We start from the raw sequence: 16,434 nt of genomic DNA on the forward strand, positions 1-16,434 counted from the left end.
ACACGACACCATTTGCTCTCATGATTACCTTAATTATGTTCAAAAACATGCGTGCACTGTCATAATGTACACACATGGAGAAACACTTTCCTCCCTGCCTTGCTTGTCTGTTCAGTTTTACAGCATTCAGGTTGACACACACACACCCAGACTGGCAGGGAGGGGAGCACATGTTCTCACTAAGGAGGTGAAGGAACTAAACCAGCATTAGCTTAACAGTTTTTGATGTTTTCCACTGTGCCCCAAACTGATGAGTTGGCCAACTGTAGCTGCCCACCCCCCCTTTTTTTTTTCTCCTTACAGCTAACTCATTACCACCAGGAGACCATTGATTTGACAACACGGGACTTCCCAAGATGCAGCAAGGCAGGAATTAGTAAATATACCCTCTGTGATGCCAGTGAATCAGTGAAACCAGTCTAGAAGGGAACTTTTGGTTGATGGGATGCACCGAGAAATACATCTAATGTTTGCATCATCGTTGTTTGCAATAACGTTTTTTCCTAACTGGTGACAAAACCTGGTGTATTCGCAACATTTTGCAAAACCTTGACTGGGTTACAAGTCATGCGCTTTCAGCAGGGCTACACAATCTGTTGCTTGGCAGTAGTCTGATTGCAGACGATTTTAAATCAAATATATTTTGCTACAACTCTGCGTGCACACAGCGAGATGAGCAGGGAACAGGTGGAAGGTGAATTTATTCATCTAATACGAGCAGCAGCAGGGCCTCCCACTAGATCAGACTCAATTTTTTACTTTTTTTTTTTTCCCCCAATACTCGAGCCACCTGAAATCGAGTGAAATGAAACGGCCACCTTGCTGCTCACGCTGGCCTCCTCGCATCAGTTTCTGCCAGGATTCCTCTGTGGCGAGAGGGATGGGGCAGGTGGGCCCGTCCTATTTCTGGTCACCAGTTTAGGAGGTGCATCTCTGCAACCCTTTCCCGGCTTTGTTAGAATGGTAGCTGAGCAAGGGAAACACATTATAATTTAAATGATAACGAACCCACTGCCTGCTTTGTTCTTTTCCCTCCTTTCACTCATACTCCTACACTTTTTTTCCCAGTGGCATTGACAGTTAACAATGGAAAACAATGTGTAACAATACAGTTAACAGGTACAAAGGCTCAATGTAAGAAAAATGGATATACCTGTGATTTATCTCTCTTTGTCTAATCAGCTTGATTATAAACATAGTTATAAACTTGCCTTTGAACCAGAACGTTATTGGAAAAGGATATAGGAAAACTGGAAATACAGTATCAGTCATACCTGCCTTGGCTCACTCTATGTCTACTGAGCCAACATAGCAATAATCGGAGCCAGGGTGGCTATCCACTTAAAATAACACCCCAGATAGTGCTCTATGTGAAAAATCTTGAGTGGTTATGAATGTAAATTAGGGTTTCTGTGACAGTTTCTGTGGGAGTGTCAAGGACATGATAGAAGAGGAATGTTTCAGCAAAAAAAAAAAAAAAATCATCATATGACAGCTTATAAAGAAGAAAATGTTGAAAGCTGTGGCCCGTGTACGTCACTGAACTTAACTGCTGACCCTTTTTCCACTGACCAAGTCAGTCAACCCAGTACAAAAAGTGTCTGTACCCAAACATGGAACTGTCAGAGGTTCTTGGGATGTGTTTCAACAAGAAATATAACAATGACTGTCACATGAAGCCAGGACTTTTTCTCCGCTGTGAGAGACCTTGTAAAACAGAAAAAACCCAAAACAGAAAAGTTCAATGGTGTTTAATTTCACATGAGAGATCATTCCTAGTCAGAGTAATGCATCACTGTGAAACTGTACCATTTTTGAAGCATTTGCTATTTAAGCTTCAAATGAGCTTTAATATGTCTGTCCACATATTCAGGACTTTAGGACTTAGGACTTCCCTAAGGAAAGAAATATGACGTATAAACTTCCTAAACATTCTCATTAACTCAACTTGCTTTGTCATTCATCGCAACTCATGTGTCAGATTAGCTGACATTTATTTCTCTGTAGGAACATCTGATTTGTGTTGAAATCTACTGTGCTCTGAATCTAATATCATTATCCTCACCAACCACTTACATGCATTATCCCGTCTTTCCCCTCAGGAGGAAGCATGCGTGCAGCAGTCGGGCCCCGGATCACGGAATATGGACCGGCTAGTGGCGCTTCTCAACAGCATGAGGAGCAACAGCAGTGGAGTAGAGCAACAGCTGGCGTCCTTCATGGAGGAGGCGCAGTCCTCAGCCCGTTCGGAGGAAACCCTCGCTCAGGTGGTCGGCGCGATCTACTCAAAGGCCGTGTCGGACAGGAGCTTCGCGGCAACAGCTGCGAGGCTCTGCGACAAGATGGCGCTGTTCATGGTGGAGGGGACCAAGTTTAGATCGCTGCTGCTCAACATGCTGCAGGTGAGATGACAACAACGGCGTCCAAAGCTTATCCTGGCTCCTTAATGTTTTCTCTAAATACTGAAGCAGGTGTAATTTATTTTATTTTTTTTATTTGTTTTGGGGGGGGGGGATTTTTTAAAATAGCAACTTTTACCAAAAAAAACGTTGTGTGCTAAACTGTTCTTAAAAAAACAACAGTGTTTGCAACCATGTGCAATGAACTTGAGAGCCTGTTGCCTTTTCAAATAGCTGCTTTGAAGATGGGGATGAGGTCTGTGACCACTTGCAGTTAGTTAGTGGTTTTAAAACAACGTTGTTGCATCAAAAAAGGCAGATGGAGTCAGTCAGTAAGTCTGCAAGTGAATCGGGTGGCATTGGCAATTGTATCCAATCTGTTTGTGAGAACATTAGTAACTATGATAAATTGGTCAAAATGATAAATCTGGTAAATCTGAATTTAGATATTTTAAATCCATGTCACACTGTTGAACTTCCAGCTAAACCATTTTTGCAGTTAATCATTAAAAATTAAGCAGAAAACAGTTTCATATTTAATTGTTTGTAGAACAACAAAACCTCTACTCTGAATCATTTTTATATATTTTGGGAATAGACTAAACACTTTTAATTGATTAACCAAAACAGCATTTTCAGATGAAGCAATAATGACCCTGAAACTCTTTTGTCCAAAGTCTATTGCTTTAATGTTTGAATCCCCCTGACTGTACCTGCCATTTTATGCCTTGAAATGCATGAGTTATTGTAAACAAGGAGTTTAAATGAGCATTAAACATCATATTTTATACTCTATGTTTTAACATAATAATCTGTCATTTCAGCAGCTTCTTTCAAGCTTTGCTTTTTTGAGAATGTTCAGGTGGAAGCCCACTGTGTGTGTTTGTGTGTGAGACGCTGTAAATGTCAGTGGGCACAGCAGCTAATCTAAACACCCAGGGGGGAAGAAAGAAACCCGTTCCCCCTTTTTCCCCTCCGTGTCTTCACTTAACTGCACCGAACCAGTCTCGCACCCTCCGTGAAAACATCCCCTTCGCCGTTGCATACTTCACTCCCCCTTCCTCCTCATCCCTCATGAGCTCTGTATTCCAGAGCTGCCCCATCTTATCACCCTCCCCTCACCCAGAATGACACAGGCCACTGCCTCACTACTTCATCCTGCATAGTTCCCAAGTGCATCTCTCGCCCGCCAAACTTTTCCTTTCGCCCTTCGCAAACTCCTGAGAGCAGCAGACAAACTAGAAGTAGACATACAACACATCCTTGATGCCGGCAAGGACTAAACATTAACCCATTCGCTTCTATGCCCCCCCTGTACTCCTACGCTCTTCTTTTTCCTCCTCCCTTGAGCTTTAGTGTTTTTCCACCTCTTCCTTTAGATGTTAAACTTGTTTTTATCCCAAATCCAGCAGCAGTGAATCTTGCCTTAATCATTTTACACCCCCCCCCCTTTTTTTTATTCACCCCCTCTTCATCTCAGCTGTGAGGTCCCTTCTTTTCTTTTATTCCTCACTTTAAAATCCACTTCCTAGCTAGCCAGCCAACATGCCCCCCCCTCCCCCCTTGTCTTTGACATTTTGACTTTTTTTTTTTTTTTTGCTTCAAAACATTGTAAATGTCATAAGTGGGCTCATGAAAGCTTTAATTAATGATGCTGCTTTCAGACCCCTGGATCTCAGTATGGGGTGGAATTACTGTGCGTCTGCTGTGGCTTTGCTTGAACATAGTCAGACTTTCTCATAATGAAATATTTAACACAGCTCAGAAGTCCCAGGGGCCCCTTTTTGTCTATTACTGTTGACACCTTTTGATATTATAATATGATATGATAATTTGCTGAATCATTTTAGTTTAATTTTGAGCGCGTGTTGCGCTTGTTTTTAAGTGGGCGGAGCTTCCTGCCAAACCTCTTTACGTCTCCGTTGTTTGTGCACAGGCAGACTTTTAGTGTAGCCGTTCAGCAGCCCAACAGGCAGCAGAGCGAGCGGCTCTGACTGTTAATAAAGTTTCACTTTAATCTGCTGAATAACATCTTTACAAGTGCACATTAAGCATTAACACATATTGACCCCGGCACTTTAACAGCACCACACAGTTCACCACACTTCACTTCTGTTGTGCAGGGTTCACTAAATTAACACACTCGCCTCCACTTCTGGCAGTTAAAAGAAATTTGGGAATTTGTTTAATGCATTTTCAAGCTGCTTTTTGGCTTCAAGTACGTTGAGGAACAAGGTTAATATATGTGCCACCTACCAAAAAATCCCATTAGAGAGATGGAAAAGTTGTTAATAATGATTAATGGTTCTGCCAGGAAGATGGTTAACCATCTTCACTTATGAATTTAACACCTACCTACCCACTGCCTACTTGTACTACACAGCTACTGAAGCTGGATAACCGGGAATGTTTCAGTGTGTTTTCTAAACTAACCAAGCATCCTTTTTCCACTCAGAGGGATTTTTCCCGTCGCGAGGAGCTCCAGCAGTCAGATGTGGAGCGGTGGTTGGGTTTCATCACCTTCTTGTGCGAAGTGTTTGGTACCATGAGGAGCTCCGGCGAGCCATTCAGGGTGCTGGTGTGTCCCATCTACACTTGTCTACGAGAGGTTTGTATCCGTTTTCTTTTAGGTCACTAGCCAAAATTATCAACCCCTTTCACGCTTTTCGAATAAAAGAAAGTGCCCAGCTCTGTATCGTGCCTGCTCAGTTCAATACATGCACTGAATCAGAGTTTCCTGTTTTTGGCCAGACTCAGTCTAGACTCTTGAAACCACAGGTCTGTTTGGTTAGTGGTGCAAAAACAGCCAGGACACCATCAGTTCCAGTAAAATTTTGTGACCCCAGGTTCACTTCTCATCAGCTGGTCTTGCTCACTTAGACACGCTCTCTCGGTCTCCATGGAAACCATTAAGGGAAGCCGCAGCAGACGCACGGGTGATACAGAAGTGGTTAATGACAAATGAAATACTGAAAGGGGAAGCAAGCGAGGTGAGGGAGGTGAGGGGAAGTGGGGGAGACTGTGGCTCAGGTTGACTGTCAACTCATGGCACAACAGGTAAAAAAGAAACCAGCAGAGAGGAAGTTTGGTTTTAATACAGGGTCTGAACGAGAGAGGAAAAACAAGGTCAGGTGTAGGAACTAGTCTGAACACTGTCCAAAAATATACATCCACAAAATAGCATCACTGCTTGGTTAGGTACACCTGTTCAACTGCTCCTTAACGCAAGTATTTAAATCAACGAATCACATGGCAACACTAAGTCAAATAACTGAATAAGGCTGTGAGGGTTAGTGTGTATTCCCTTCAATGATCGCAGTAGGCATTAACTCACAGAGGCAGACTCCACTTCTTTTGCTAGCGGCAATTTTTCTAATTCTTCATCCCACATTTAGCGGTGAGTTGAACAAACGTCCACCGCGGACATGCATTTCGGACCGCATAGAATAACATGGCATTCACAGAGGGATGATGAACATGAGAATCAAAACAATTGGGATTTATAAGAAATCCATTTTAAAAAGATGGAGATGTTAAAAATTGCTGTATGTGTGACAAAGTTTCATTCAGATAGGCCCACCCAATAAGGAGGAGATGGGGCAGAGACAGTCATATGTACACTACAATCGTTATAGTAAGATTCTTTATGATATTTCTTTTGTTGTTTGTATCTTCTTAATGTGATTTTACATTAACAAATTCTATCATCTGCTGCACCACATGCAGCTGTGAGATGAAGTTCTATTTGTTGTCGGATCAGCAGAAGGAGAGTGAGGTTTGGTTGCATGGGTGAGAGGAGATAGAAGTGAACTCTATACGGAACAAAAGGATTCGTGTAATGACACTTCAAACCTCCCCGCATCTGATTTGAAAACATATTGTCCAGCCCTCAGGGAGACAAGTAATTTTTTGGCATCACTGGAGAACATTTCCTCATATTGAAATTCAAGTGGGGTAATTGGAGACCTCTGCACCCCCTTTTTTTGTTCTGTTTTTCCAGGCATTAGAAAATCTAGCCAGTGAGATCTTAGCCAAGCCCCAGATCAAGTGATGTAGTACAAAAGGAACAACAGCCCAACAGTCGGAGCTGGTTAAACAGAGGACCTCCTCGCAGGCAAAGAGGCGTCAGCCTCCCAGCATCTATGCTGGATATTTGGTGACATTATTTTTAACTCCTACACAGTGCGTGCATTTTTCTGGTGAGGGTGGAGGGCTGGATTCTGAAATTCAGCTTTTGTTTCACTTCCATATTTCTCGCGTAGTTTGAACACACCTGGCGTCTCATTAACAAACAAAACAATCGCAAACAGTTTGAGCCATCCACACCCTGTCTGAGGGTATGCCCAGGGCTTTATCTCAGGCTTGTTAAAAGGCTCAACAGCATGACCAAGGGTGTGGACTAACCAGTCAGCAATACACACAAACACACCTCTATAATCTACATCAGCAGTAAGAAGGGAGCCCCGAGAAGACTAGAGGTCAGAAGGCGCCTGTGAACAACTTAAACACTAATAATGACGATATATGGTGTGTGTGTGTGTGTGTGTGTGTGCGTGCGTGTGTGTGTGTTTTCAAGCCCACATACTTGGTCTAATAATCAGTTTCCTAGAGACAGTCTTCGTGACTTTGATCTGGCCGCTGTTTTGATTGTCCTGTTGTAACATGCGGTTGTCAGATTCTTGGTACAAGCTATGTGCAATAGGTGTTTGCACATGCACACGCACACCCGCCTTATACATGCGGTCTAAGTGTTTGCATATGCATACATATGTCCCTGCAGAGGAGACACTTCTCCAGTAAACTTAGCCTGCACAACAGGATCAGGTAACAGCAAAGGTGTGTTAGTGTTTGGGCTTAAATGCCAGCTCCTATAGCCAGAGCAAATTAATGAGTGCTGATCCCATCCATTAATAACTGACAGGCTGCTATAGCTCCAATCAAGTGGAAGATTTGCCCCGCACAGAACAAACTAAAAGACATAATCCTCAAGTAAAATTAAATTTAAAGCACACCTTAAAACGAATGACTTTTTTCCAATTGACACATTCTGCCATTACAGAGCAATATTTGCATTTGTTTGAGTCCTACTTTTGACTCAAGCTCCAGGACCTGCTGTCCTTTTTAGCTCAGTTGATCTGTGACTGCTCACCAACTAGCTGCTTATTTTGCTAGATTAAGTGACCCGTTCTACAGCTGTGCATGCGTTGTAGCACAATTAAAATGACATGTTCATCTATCTTTTTGTCTCTTGGGCTTACTACTTTTTTAATATGTTGCCATGGTAACAAAGGTTGGCAAAAACCCTTCAGGTCAGAACTTAATAAAAATCATATCAAAGATTTTTGACTTGGACCTTTAGCCTTGAGTTAAAGCAGCTGGGTGTACCAGTAATCATACACACTACCAATTATTGAATCACTTGAGTTCAACTCTGTTATTTTCAAATGAAGGGGAAAAACTGTGATGCAGTGTGGCTCATGATTCTACCCCAAAAGATCATCATGTGATCATGTGACCCATAGAAGTCGTCATCAGGATATTGGTTTGCAGTCACTCCTGGTAGACAGCATGTACATACCCTCCGGTGGTGACATCAGGACCTATTTATATGGACCTTTGGCTTCCCTCTTAGAAAGCTACCAGTAGCTGTTTACTAACTTGTTCAGTGGATTTTAACTTTTTCCCCCCATTAAGATTTGACAACCTCTGTACTCTTAACGACAAGTTGACACGTCAGTATGTATTAATAAAGACGTGGTTAGACAATCATTAGAATAGTTTCCGCTTACTTCTGATGCACACTCAGTCATTTTGTTCTATGACAGAAACCACTCAGTTCAGAAGACAACTTTCAGGGTTTTCAAGGGGGGAAAAGTTTAACAGTCTTGTATTGTTAAACTCTGTATTATTGTAGGTGTTTACCTTACAGTATAAAGTGCCTTGAGGCAACTGTTGTTGGGATTTGGTGCTACATAAATAAAACTGAATTAAATTAAATTATAACAGATACCAGACACATATGGGGCCGGTCCTGAAGCGTGAATTCCAGTTTTGTCTAGTACGTCAGAATCCTTCGCGTTTGTGTGTTTTTAATAAAGCATGTTTCGCTCTGCTTCATCCCGTGCTGCAGTTATTGAAGATACAACCTTGAAGATATACTAATGCGCACGTGAAGCCCAAACTCATTTAAGTCACTCACAGAGTGACTTAAATGAGTGTTTGGATTTATTTCTTCTCTTCAGTGCTGTGAAACGATCAAAGGGAAACAAAATAAGACGGCTGCATTTTCTAATCCTGATGTCTTTTAAATAGAAATACTGTAAATGGAAGTCACACAGAATCCCGGGTTTTCCCATGTCAGTAAGATTAGTTTCTTGATGATATAACCAACCAGACATCCGAGTGTTTTCAACTTCAGCCGGAGAGACTGAGTGTTAAGCTGTCTCTCAAAAACGTTTTTTTTTAAATGCTGATTTTTCAGCTGGAACACACCATGTGTTACGGTGCAGCAGTGACAGGAGAGAGAAGAGAGGAAAAGCTTATTGCAACGGATAGGAAAGCCGATGATAGATGAGTATAGATTAGATCGTTATAAGTGTATTGAACAAAACTTCCTCCCTCAGTTCCCCGGGGAACTCATTATGAGCTAATCCCGCTTGTCACATAGTTCTCCTGCTCTGGAAAAGGACGGGACTTGAGTTTCCACATCAAACAGCCACACTGTCACCACACCCGTCTGAGCATACTGAGGAGCTGACGTCTGAGCAACTGTTGGACCTAAATGATAGGTGGAATACCATTAAGCTTACAGTGTGGAAATAAGAGGCCTGCTCACAGTGAATGTGGTGCATAGCATCAAATGGTGGAGGATTACTTTTTTTTAAAAAATGTTTTCACTTCTGAAGAGTCAGACATTTGAATGACTGGTTTTGATCACAGCGTCTTTCCTAAAGCATGCATTTAAACAGGGTTTGGTTTGTCTGCTCAGTTTTAAAATGAAAACACGGTGATTGTGTTATTCAGCTCTGAAATACTGAAGTTGGGTTACTTGAGTGGGTTGGAGTCTCTATGGTGCATTCTATCTAGTACTCACATATTATATCATTGCCTTTTTTATAGTGAAATTATTCATACAAAATTGTTTGCTTTAATCATTGAATAGCTTCAGAGCAACATGAGCCTTTATGGAGAGTCAGTCTGCCATTTTTTTTAAACTCCCAATTTTAAGATGCACCAATTCCTGTGTGAAATATCGGGATTTGGCAATTTCATGCTGCTCTCTGCCCATCAGCTGGTTGCTAATTGTGTCTGTCTGCAGTCTGGTAGCATGCAGTGGGTTTAAAAAGCTTTTCTTTTCTGTTTTTTTGAGAGTGAGCCAACACTGCTAAGCTGTAGGACAGTATGTTAGGTAATACAGATTCAGGTGATAAACCATATAAGAGATTGAACATTTTTATATACAGTTAGCATTGAAAAACAAATTGGATTTATGGGTCGTTCTCCTGAACAAGGTGATGTCCTGTTTATTCCCTCCGTGATCTCACTTATTTTTTCCTTTACTCTGTCGCTGTACGGCGCATTGATGCGTGACAGTATTTTCCTCATTTTCAAAACACGCTCCCCCTTCCTCCATGGTACTTCCTTCCCTCCATCAGTTTAATCAAAGCAGAGCTTTGTAAACAGTGTTATGAAGACTAAGGCAGCATTAGAGTTGAGCATTTAGCCAAAGTCTCTTCTGCTGTAAACTGAACCTAGAAGCTCGTATTCTGGCATAATGTTATTCTACCTCTCTCTGCCTGCATTGTTTCAGGGGGGTATTTGTATGCCCATCTGTGCATGCGGGCCAACATCGGTGTGTGTGTGTGTGTGTGTGTGTGTGGTAGTGGGTGGGAGGGGGCTAGCATGTTTACCCAATCCACTGTTTGTTTTTGGCCACGCTGTGTGTTTACGTGTGTGTGCTACTGCGTGTGTATGTACATTGTGCATAAAGGAAGGCATGATGTGTGATGTTTGCTGGCAGCCTGGAAGCTCAGTGTGTTGTCTTCCGGGATTTAAAATGTTAATGTCAAAAATATTTACAATCAGAATTAGGTCCCTCCCCGTTTCTTTGTGAACTCATGAACACATTTTCCTGTTCTCTTCATCAAGTGGTTTAAATCAGAGATTTTGTATGTATACAGTGCATCTTCCATCATTTCTACTGTGCTACTTCTGGACTTGTGTTGTGCTAGTTTGCGCAGCCCTTTACTTTGTAAGTCTTACAGTGTCTGTTCTTGTCCTTTGCAGCTGCTAGAGTCAACGGATGTTAAGGAAGACGCAGTCCTCTGCTGCTCCATGGAGGTATCAATGCATAATTACTTAAAGTCAAGTCTTCATACTCAAAAGTCAAACTGGCTCCTACAAACACACGCCTCTCGCCTATACAGACACCACAGACTGTATAGAGATTGACAGACCACGTGACTTTCGCGCATTGCATTGTAGGTACGACTGGCAGCAAAATCAAAACACTGCATCAAGCGTTAGCATTTCCAGCACCGGTAATCATTAATTCTGCGGTTTTAATCCCTGCTTGCATTTTATTTGCCCCTAAAACAGTTATGTACAAAACGACGGAGAACACGACAGGTCCGTACAAAGACAGACTTGACGAAAAGGCAAACCATCAGACCCATACGAGCATACAGAGTGGAGTAAGGACGTTAGCGTGCTGCCCAACTTTTATCATGCACATATTTATTATTATATGGTCCTAAGTGTGAGTGCATACACTCACAAAATGTTTGGTAACTTCAGATCCCTGCAACAAGCCCAGGTCCAGGTTGTTAATTTTTTTTCTCTTTATCTCCTGTACAGGCAAACGTAATCTATTTGTCTTTTCAGGTTGTAGTATTACACAACATTTTCAGATCCAGTAGAAATAAAATAAGTGTTTCATAATTCATTCAATTTATTGTCTTTATTTATAACTGGCATTATTGTTTCATTCTATTATAGAATCTTACAAGAAACAGGCAAAATCCACTATGCTTTATTAGCTGCTTCGGTGAAAAACAAATCAACAATGCAAAAAATAATAATAATAATAATAACCATTGCAAAACAACTTACTTGAAAACAGTTATTCATCACTTGATTGCTTCAATACAACACTTGGGCACATATATGCGGGACTTTTCGTGGCTGTTTTGATACCGCTCTCTCTCTCTCTCAACCGATCAAATCTCGCTGTGGTAGCAGCTTTAAACTCGGTATGACCCAGGTTGATAGAGGGTGCCCAGTCTGGATTGCCACAGTGAACAAAGCAGCATAGCGCAACGAATTCAATTCAAATCAATATAAGACTTATTTGTAACCCACATCAACAATTATGTTATGATAAATTACGTAATAACTACAACAGAAGCCATCAGTCGGCTCTTTGTTACTTCGGAAACATGGCTTGAACAATTTCTCTTCCACGACAGAATCCGATAAAAACCAATCTCTTTACCCGTCGGCTTCCCGAGGCTGTCATGCGACCGGCTATTGCAGTTAATAATGCCATTCTTTGTTTCTTTTTATCGTTGTGTGACTGTTTTCTTATGAAAGCCTGCGTGCGCTAGTACCGCTTGCCACTCGTACCTACAATCCTTTGCGGTTTTACCCCGAAAATTACATCACATTTTCGATCTCTATACAAAAGATGGATATAGTCAGTCATTGGTTTCTGGATTTGCATATTGAAGCCTTAATTTGAGCATTTTTGCTGCGTAAAATGGTAAATGGCCTGCATTTGTATAGCGCTTTACTCAGTCTCTAAGGACCCCAAAGCGCTTTACACTACATTCAGTCATTCACCCATTCACACACTGGCAATGGCAAGCTACGTTGTAGCCACAGCTGCCCTGGGGCGCACTGACAGAGGCGAGGCTGCCGGACACTGGCGCCACCGGGCCCTCTGACCACCACCAGTAGGCAACCATGGGGTTAGTATCTTGCCTAAGGATATTTGGCATGCAGCCAGGAGGCAGCGTGGGATCGAACCACCGATCTTCTGATTAGCGGCTGACCTGCTCGGCCACCTGAGCTACAGCCACCCCACGCGTAGTGTTTCTAAGACTGGAAAGCAAAACTATATGCTTATCAGTAGCATTATCAGTCAAAGCATAGCTAAATTGTACTCTGCAGATGGATTTAACATCACGAAAGACTTGAAAGTAGCGACCACAATCATAAGTTTATTAGGAAAGAATTTACTTAGGTCATAAATGTGGTATGCAGATGGCCCGTTTTCCCATAGACTTCTATACATTTGAACTTCTTGATGCAGCAAGACTAGTCGCCCCCTGCTGGCCATAAAAGAACACAGTTAAAGTACCTAATTGGCTTTGCAGTGGGTTTTTTAGACCAGAGGCTGTGTGTTTTTTAAACGAAGCTAGCAGGATGTAAACGTAAAAACACAGAAATTTAGCCCCCTGGAACAACTATCTTGCAAACTATATCAGGGGTCTTGTTATCAGGGGTCTTGTTATCAGGGGTGGGTGGGGTGGGGGCGAGTACAGTCTGCATCACCCATAGAGCCACAGCCTCCACATTTAATGGGAAATCTGCCAGGCAGCAATAAATCCTTTAAACGGCAGAAAGTAATACCTAGAACTAAAAGGACAGAAAGGGCTAAGGCAGGTGAGCTCTGATTGGAAAAGAGTTCCCAGATGCTCGCAAACACAATGTTTGCAGTCTTGATTACATACTGGCAGCCTCAGCATGCACACATCTCCATGGCCAGAGGGTGTGTGAACCTCCGCTTGTCTGACTGTATCCACAATAACAAGGTGCCAGACATTGTGTCTTGTTCTCAGTTAAGGACGCACACACACACTTTTTCTCTGACCTCCTACCTCTTTACTCCCCCACCCTCCCTTCCTTGTCTCTCCACCAGCTGCAGAGCACAGGCCGACTGCTGGAAGAGCAGCTCCCCGAGATGATGACAGAGCTCTTAGCAGCTGTCAGAGACAAGATGCTTTGTCCCGCCGAATCTCCGCTGACTCGCTCTCTGCTCATGGAGGTCATCGAACTGCATGCGCACCGTTGGAGCCCCCTGGAGGCTCTCACTACCCAGTACTACAACCGTACCATCCAAAAGCTCACCACCACTGCCTAGGTGCCAGCTCCCACAGGAGAAGGGGAGATGTGTCCTCCTCACCCCAACACAACAGATGTTTTCTGGTTATGCATTGTAATAATCTCTGTTGCCTAAAGAAGTAAATGTCGCTATTGAGCTTAACTGTAAATTCCATTATTAAAAAACAAAACGGATAAGAAAAGGTGACCGCTACCACAGACAAATCATGTAAGAGCCTCCTAACAGGTAACCCAAAAAGCCAACACTACATGTGCCACATTTGGCACACATTTGAGAAGATGGTAACTGATAGGTAGTCAGTGTGGGTGTGTTCGGCCACATGGAGCCTGAGAGCTTGGCTGGCTGCTGGATAAAGGAGGGAAGAGACAAGAGAGGGGTCACGTAGCAGAGAGGAGGAGAGGGCAGCGGTCTGTCCGTGGGGAATAGAGAGATCTGTGCCCAGAGATGAATAGAGGACGGAGAGCGAAGGGGCGGGTGGGGGCCGGGGTGGTCTGTGTCAGTCTCTTCATTGTGTTCGTTTGCCACACCTCCCCTCCTCCCCTTCCCTCTTCTGTCTCTCCGTTAGCCCCCAGGGTCTGTGTGGCTGATAAAAGAGAGAAGGAGGCAGGGAGCAGACACAGTGCTGTCTGTCTGGGCTGTCTGCCCTGCCAGGCCAGGGACCAGGTCAAAGGGCCTCGCTGTGGAGCCCCCCCACAGCTCCTCCCTGCCTTTGTCTCCCCGACACCCCCCACCCAGCAGGAAGCCCTTTTGAGGAGATGAGACAGCGGGCCTGCTGGGCCAGGCTGGGTTGGGGATAAAGATCAGGCTGGCTAGAGTAGGGTGACAGATGGCTGCTTTAGCCCCTGTGAGACGACACACTCCGAGCACACCCCACTGGCACCCCAACTCCCCGTTCCCCAAGCTCAGACCCACACAGCCAATAGAAGCAGTAGAAATATTGCAGAGGGTGGGGTGAGGGGCGAGCAGCATTAGGAAATTAAATCAGACACTGCTGTCTGATAATTCCTTTGTTTTTGTCTTGCTACGGAATGTCTCTTCTGCTGTTAAGCCGTGCACGTCTATGCTTTGTTAACCACATCATCATCATGATTATATTTTTTTTTATCATTTATTGTTTTTGGTTATCAATGTTTCATTTTGAAGTCCTTTTTCAATGGTTATATGTATGAAATATAGTCATAGGCCTTATTGCACAGGATCGATTTGTTTTGCACCGTTTTGAGGCGATTTGCTTTAAAAACTCTGAAAAAAACAGTAACGGTAACGGAGTAACGGTGAATTCAAGTAGAGAGAGATCTGAGTTAAGCATAGTGAGGGATTTGAGGATGTTTTAATGGACCAGTGGCCTTGTCAATTGCCCTTTTTTTCTCTCCGTTGTTTAGGGCACAGCAGCGAGCGTGCTGAGGACTTTATCGCATCGTTGTGTTGTTGAAGGAAATATATATAAATATAAAACAACTGAAAAAGTGATGTGACAACTAAAAGAAAAAAAATAAGCATGGCACACAATGAAGCAGAAGTACAATGCTTCTTTACAATTTCCTCCTACGCAAGCCATTCTTTGCAGTGGATGTTTTTGCAAGTGTTTAATATCGACTGTAGTTTGGTCTTGATTTTTTTTTCTTTTTGGAGAGAAATGACAACTATTAACCTGTGTATTTGAAGATGACATTGACGACAAGAAAAATCTTAACTGTTTGACCTCATATTAGCTAGTCATGTGTGACCCTTATTCCAGCTAACGTGTGTACTGCAATAGTCATACCAAGCCAATCACGTTTGTTTGGGGGGGTTTGTTTTTGTTTTTTTAAATGGGCTCTCTATATATAATCTGCATACGATATAATTACAAGTATTACAAAAAAACCCACTTAAATTTGGGGAATAATGCAGCAGTGATGTTACACATAGGAAGGCTGTGGTTGTGTGGCTACAAGTTAGCTCATGCTTTTTCATCAGGAAGTAGCTGTTTGGAAGTAATCACACACACATATATGCTTAGTTCCCACTGATTCTCTGTGGGCTGTTTTTATATTATTATTATTTTCTGTGTCTTGCATCAAGAATTAAGATCCTGTGTGGTAGAAACACACCCCAGAAGATTAGTTAGATGAGATGGGTGACAATTTTTTTTTCTTTTTTAAGCTCAGATGTTTTTTGAAGACGCATCCCAATCATCTGTACATGTGTGTCTGCTTAAGAAGTAATCTGTTTTATTGTTTTGTCTTTTGTTGTCGTCTTATTTTGTTTTTAGGTTTGTATTTAAATTATATTTAGCTCATTTATATATATATATATATATATTAAAAAGAAACATTTTTTTTCTTCTGGTGGGTTTTTAACACATCTGAAGCAGTGATACCTAGCTTGCTGGCAAGTGTGTAAGTTTGGTATTTCTGGGGTTTCCTTTGTGAAAAAAGAAAGAAGGCCATCAGTCAGTATCCATTATGCAAAGAGCGGTTCCCTCTCTCAGCAGATTGGGGCAGGTGGGGATTGCCCCCATCATCTGTGGCACACCCTCCCCCCACCTCCAACCCCTTGTGCACTTAGACCCCTGCGCTCGGGTCACGTGACTCACTCGACGACTGAATGAGATGCACCCTCATTTGGATTTTCTCGTGAATCTTGACAAAACGAGCGGCCCGGCTGACGCGCGGACGAGCTTTTGGGATTGATGATGGTGGATCATCTGTGATGAGCTTTTGTTTTTGTTTTTCTAAGCAGCTGAAAAAATAAACTAATAGGAAAGAAAAGATGTGCTGGAACAAACTCTGGTGTGTGTTGGGGTTTTTTTTTCCTTCTTTTCTGTCTCGTCAATTTCTCAGTGCAGTCACATGGAAGCTGGCGTGGTATCACTAGACCAAAAAAAAAGAAAAGTCATTCAGACACGACAAAAGAAACAATAGCACA

At 42.7% G+C, this 16,434-nt stretch overlaps 1 protein-coding gene across 3 annotated transcripts in view; it reads left to right on the top strand.

Annotated features, from left to right (window-relative positions):
* ctif (CBP80/20-dependent translation initiation factor) overlaps nucleotides 1-13,665 on the top strand; it is a 60,943-nt gene extending 47,278 nt beyond the window's left edge. For all 3 annotated transcript variants that reach the window (XM_006789040.2, XM_006789043.2, XM_006789042.2), the window contains 4 exons: nucleotides 2,103-2,402; nucleotides 4,855-5,007; nucleotides 10,686-10,739; nucleotides 13,321-13,665. In XM_006789040.2, coding sequence (XP_006789103.1) covers nucleotides 2,103-2,402; nucleotides 4,855-5,007; nucleotides 10,686-10,739; nucleotides 13,321-13,542 — 729 coding nt within the window. In that variant the 3' untranslated portion in view covers nucleotides 13,543-13,665. The remainder of the gene's footprint in view (nucleotides 1-2,102; nucleotides 2,403-4,854; nucleotides 5,008-10,685; nucleotides 10,740-13,320) is intronic.
* Nucleotides 13,666-16,434: the final 2,769 nt, after the last annotated feature.

This window comes from Neolamprologus brichardi, chromosome 7 (assembly GCF_056152115.1).
Source record: "Neolamprologus brichardi isolate AB-2024 chromosome 7, ASM5615211v1, whole genome shotgun sequence".
Lineage (NCBI taxonomy): Eukaryota > Metazoa > Chordata > Actinopteri > Cichliformes > Cichlidae > Neolamprologus > Neolamprologus brichardi.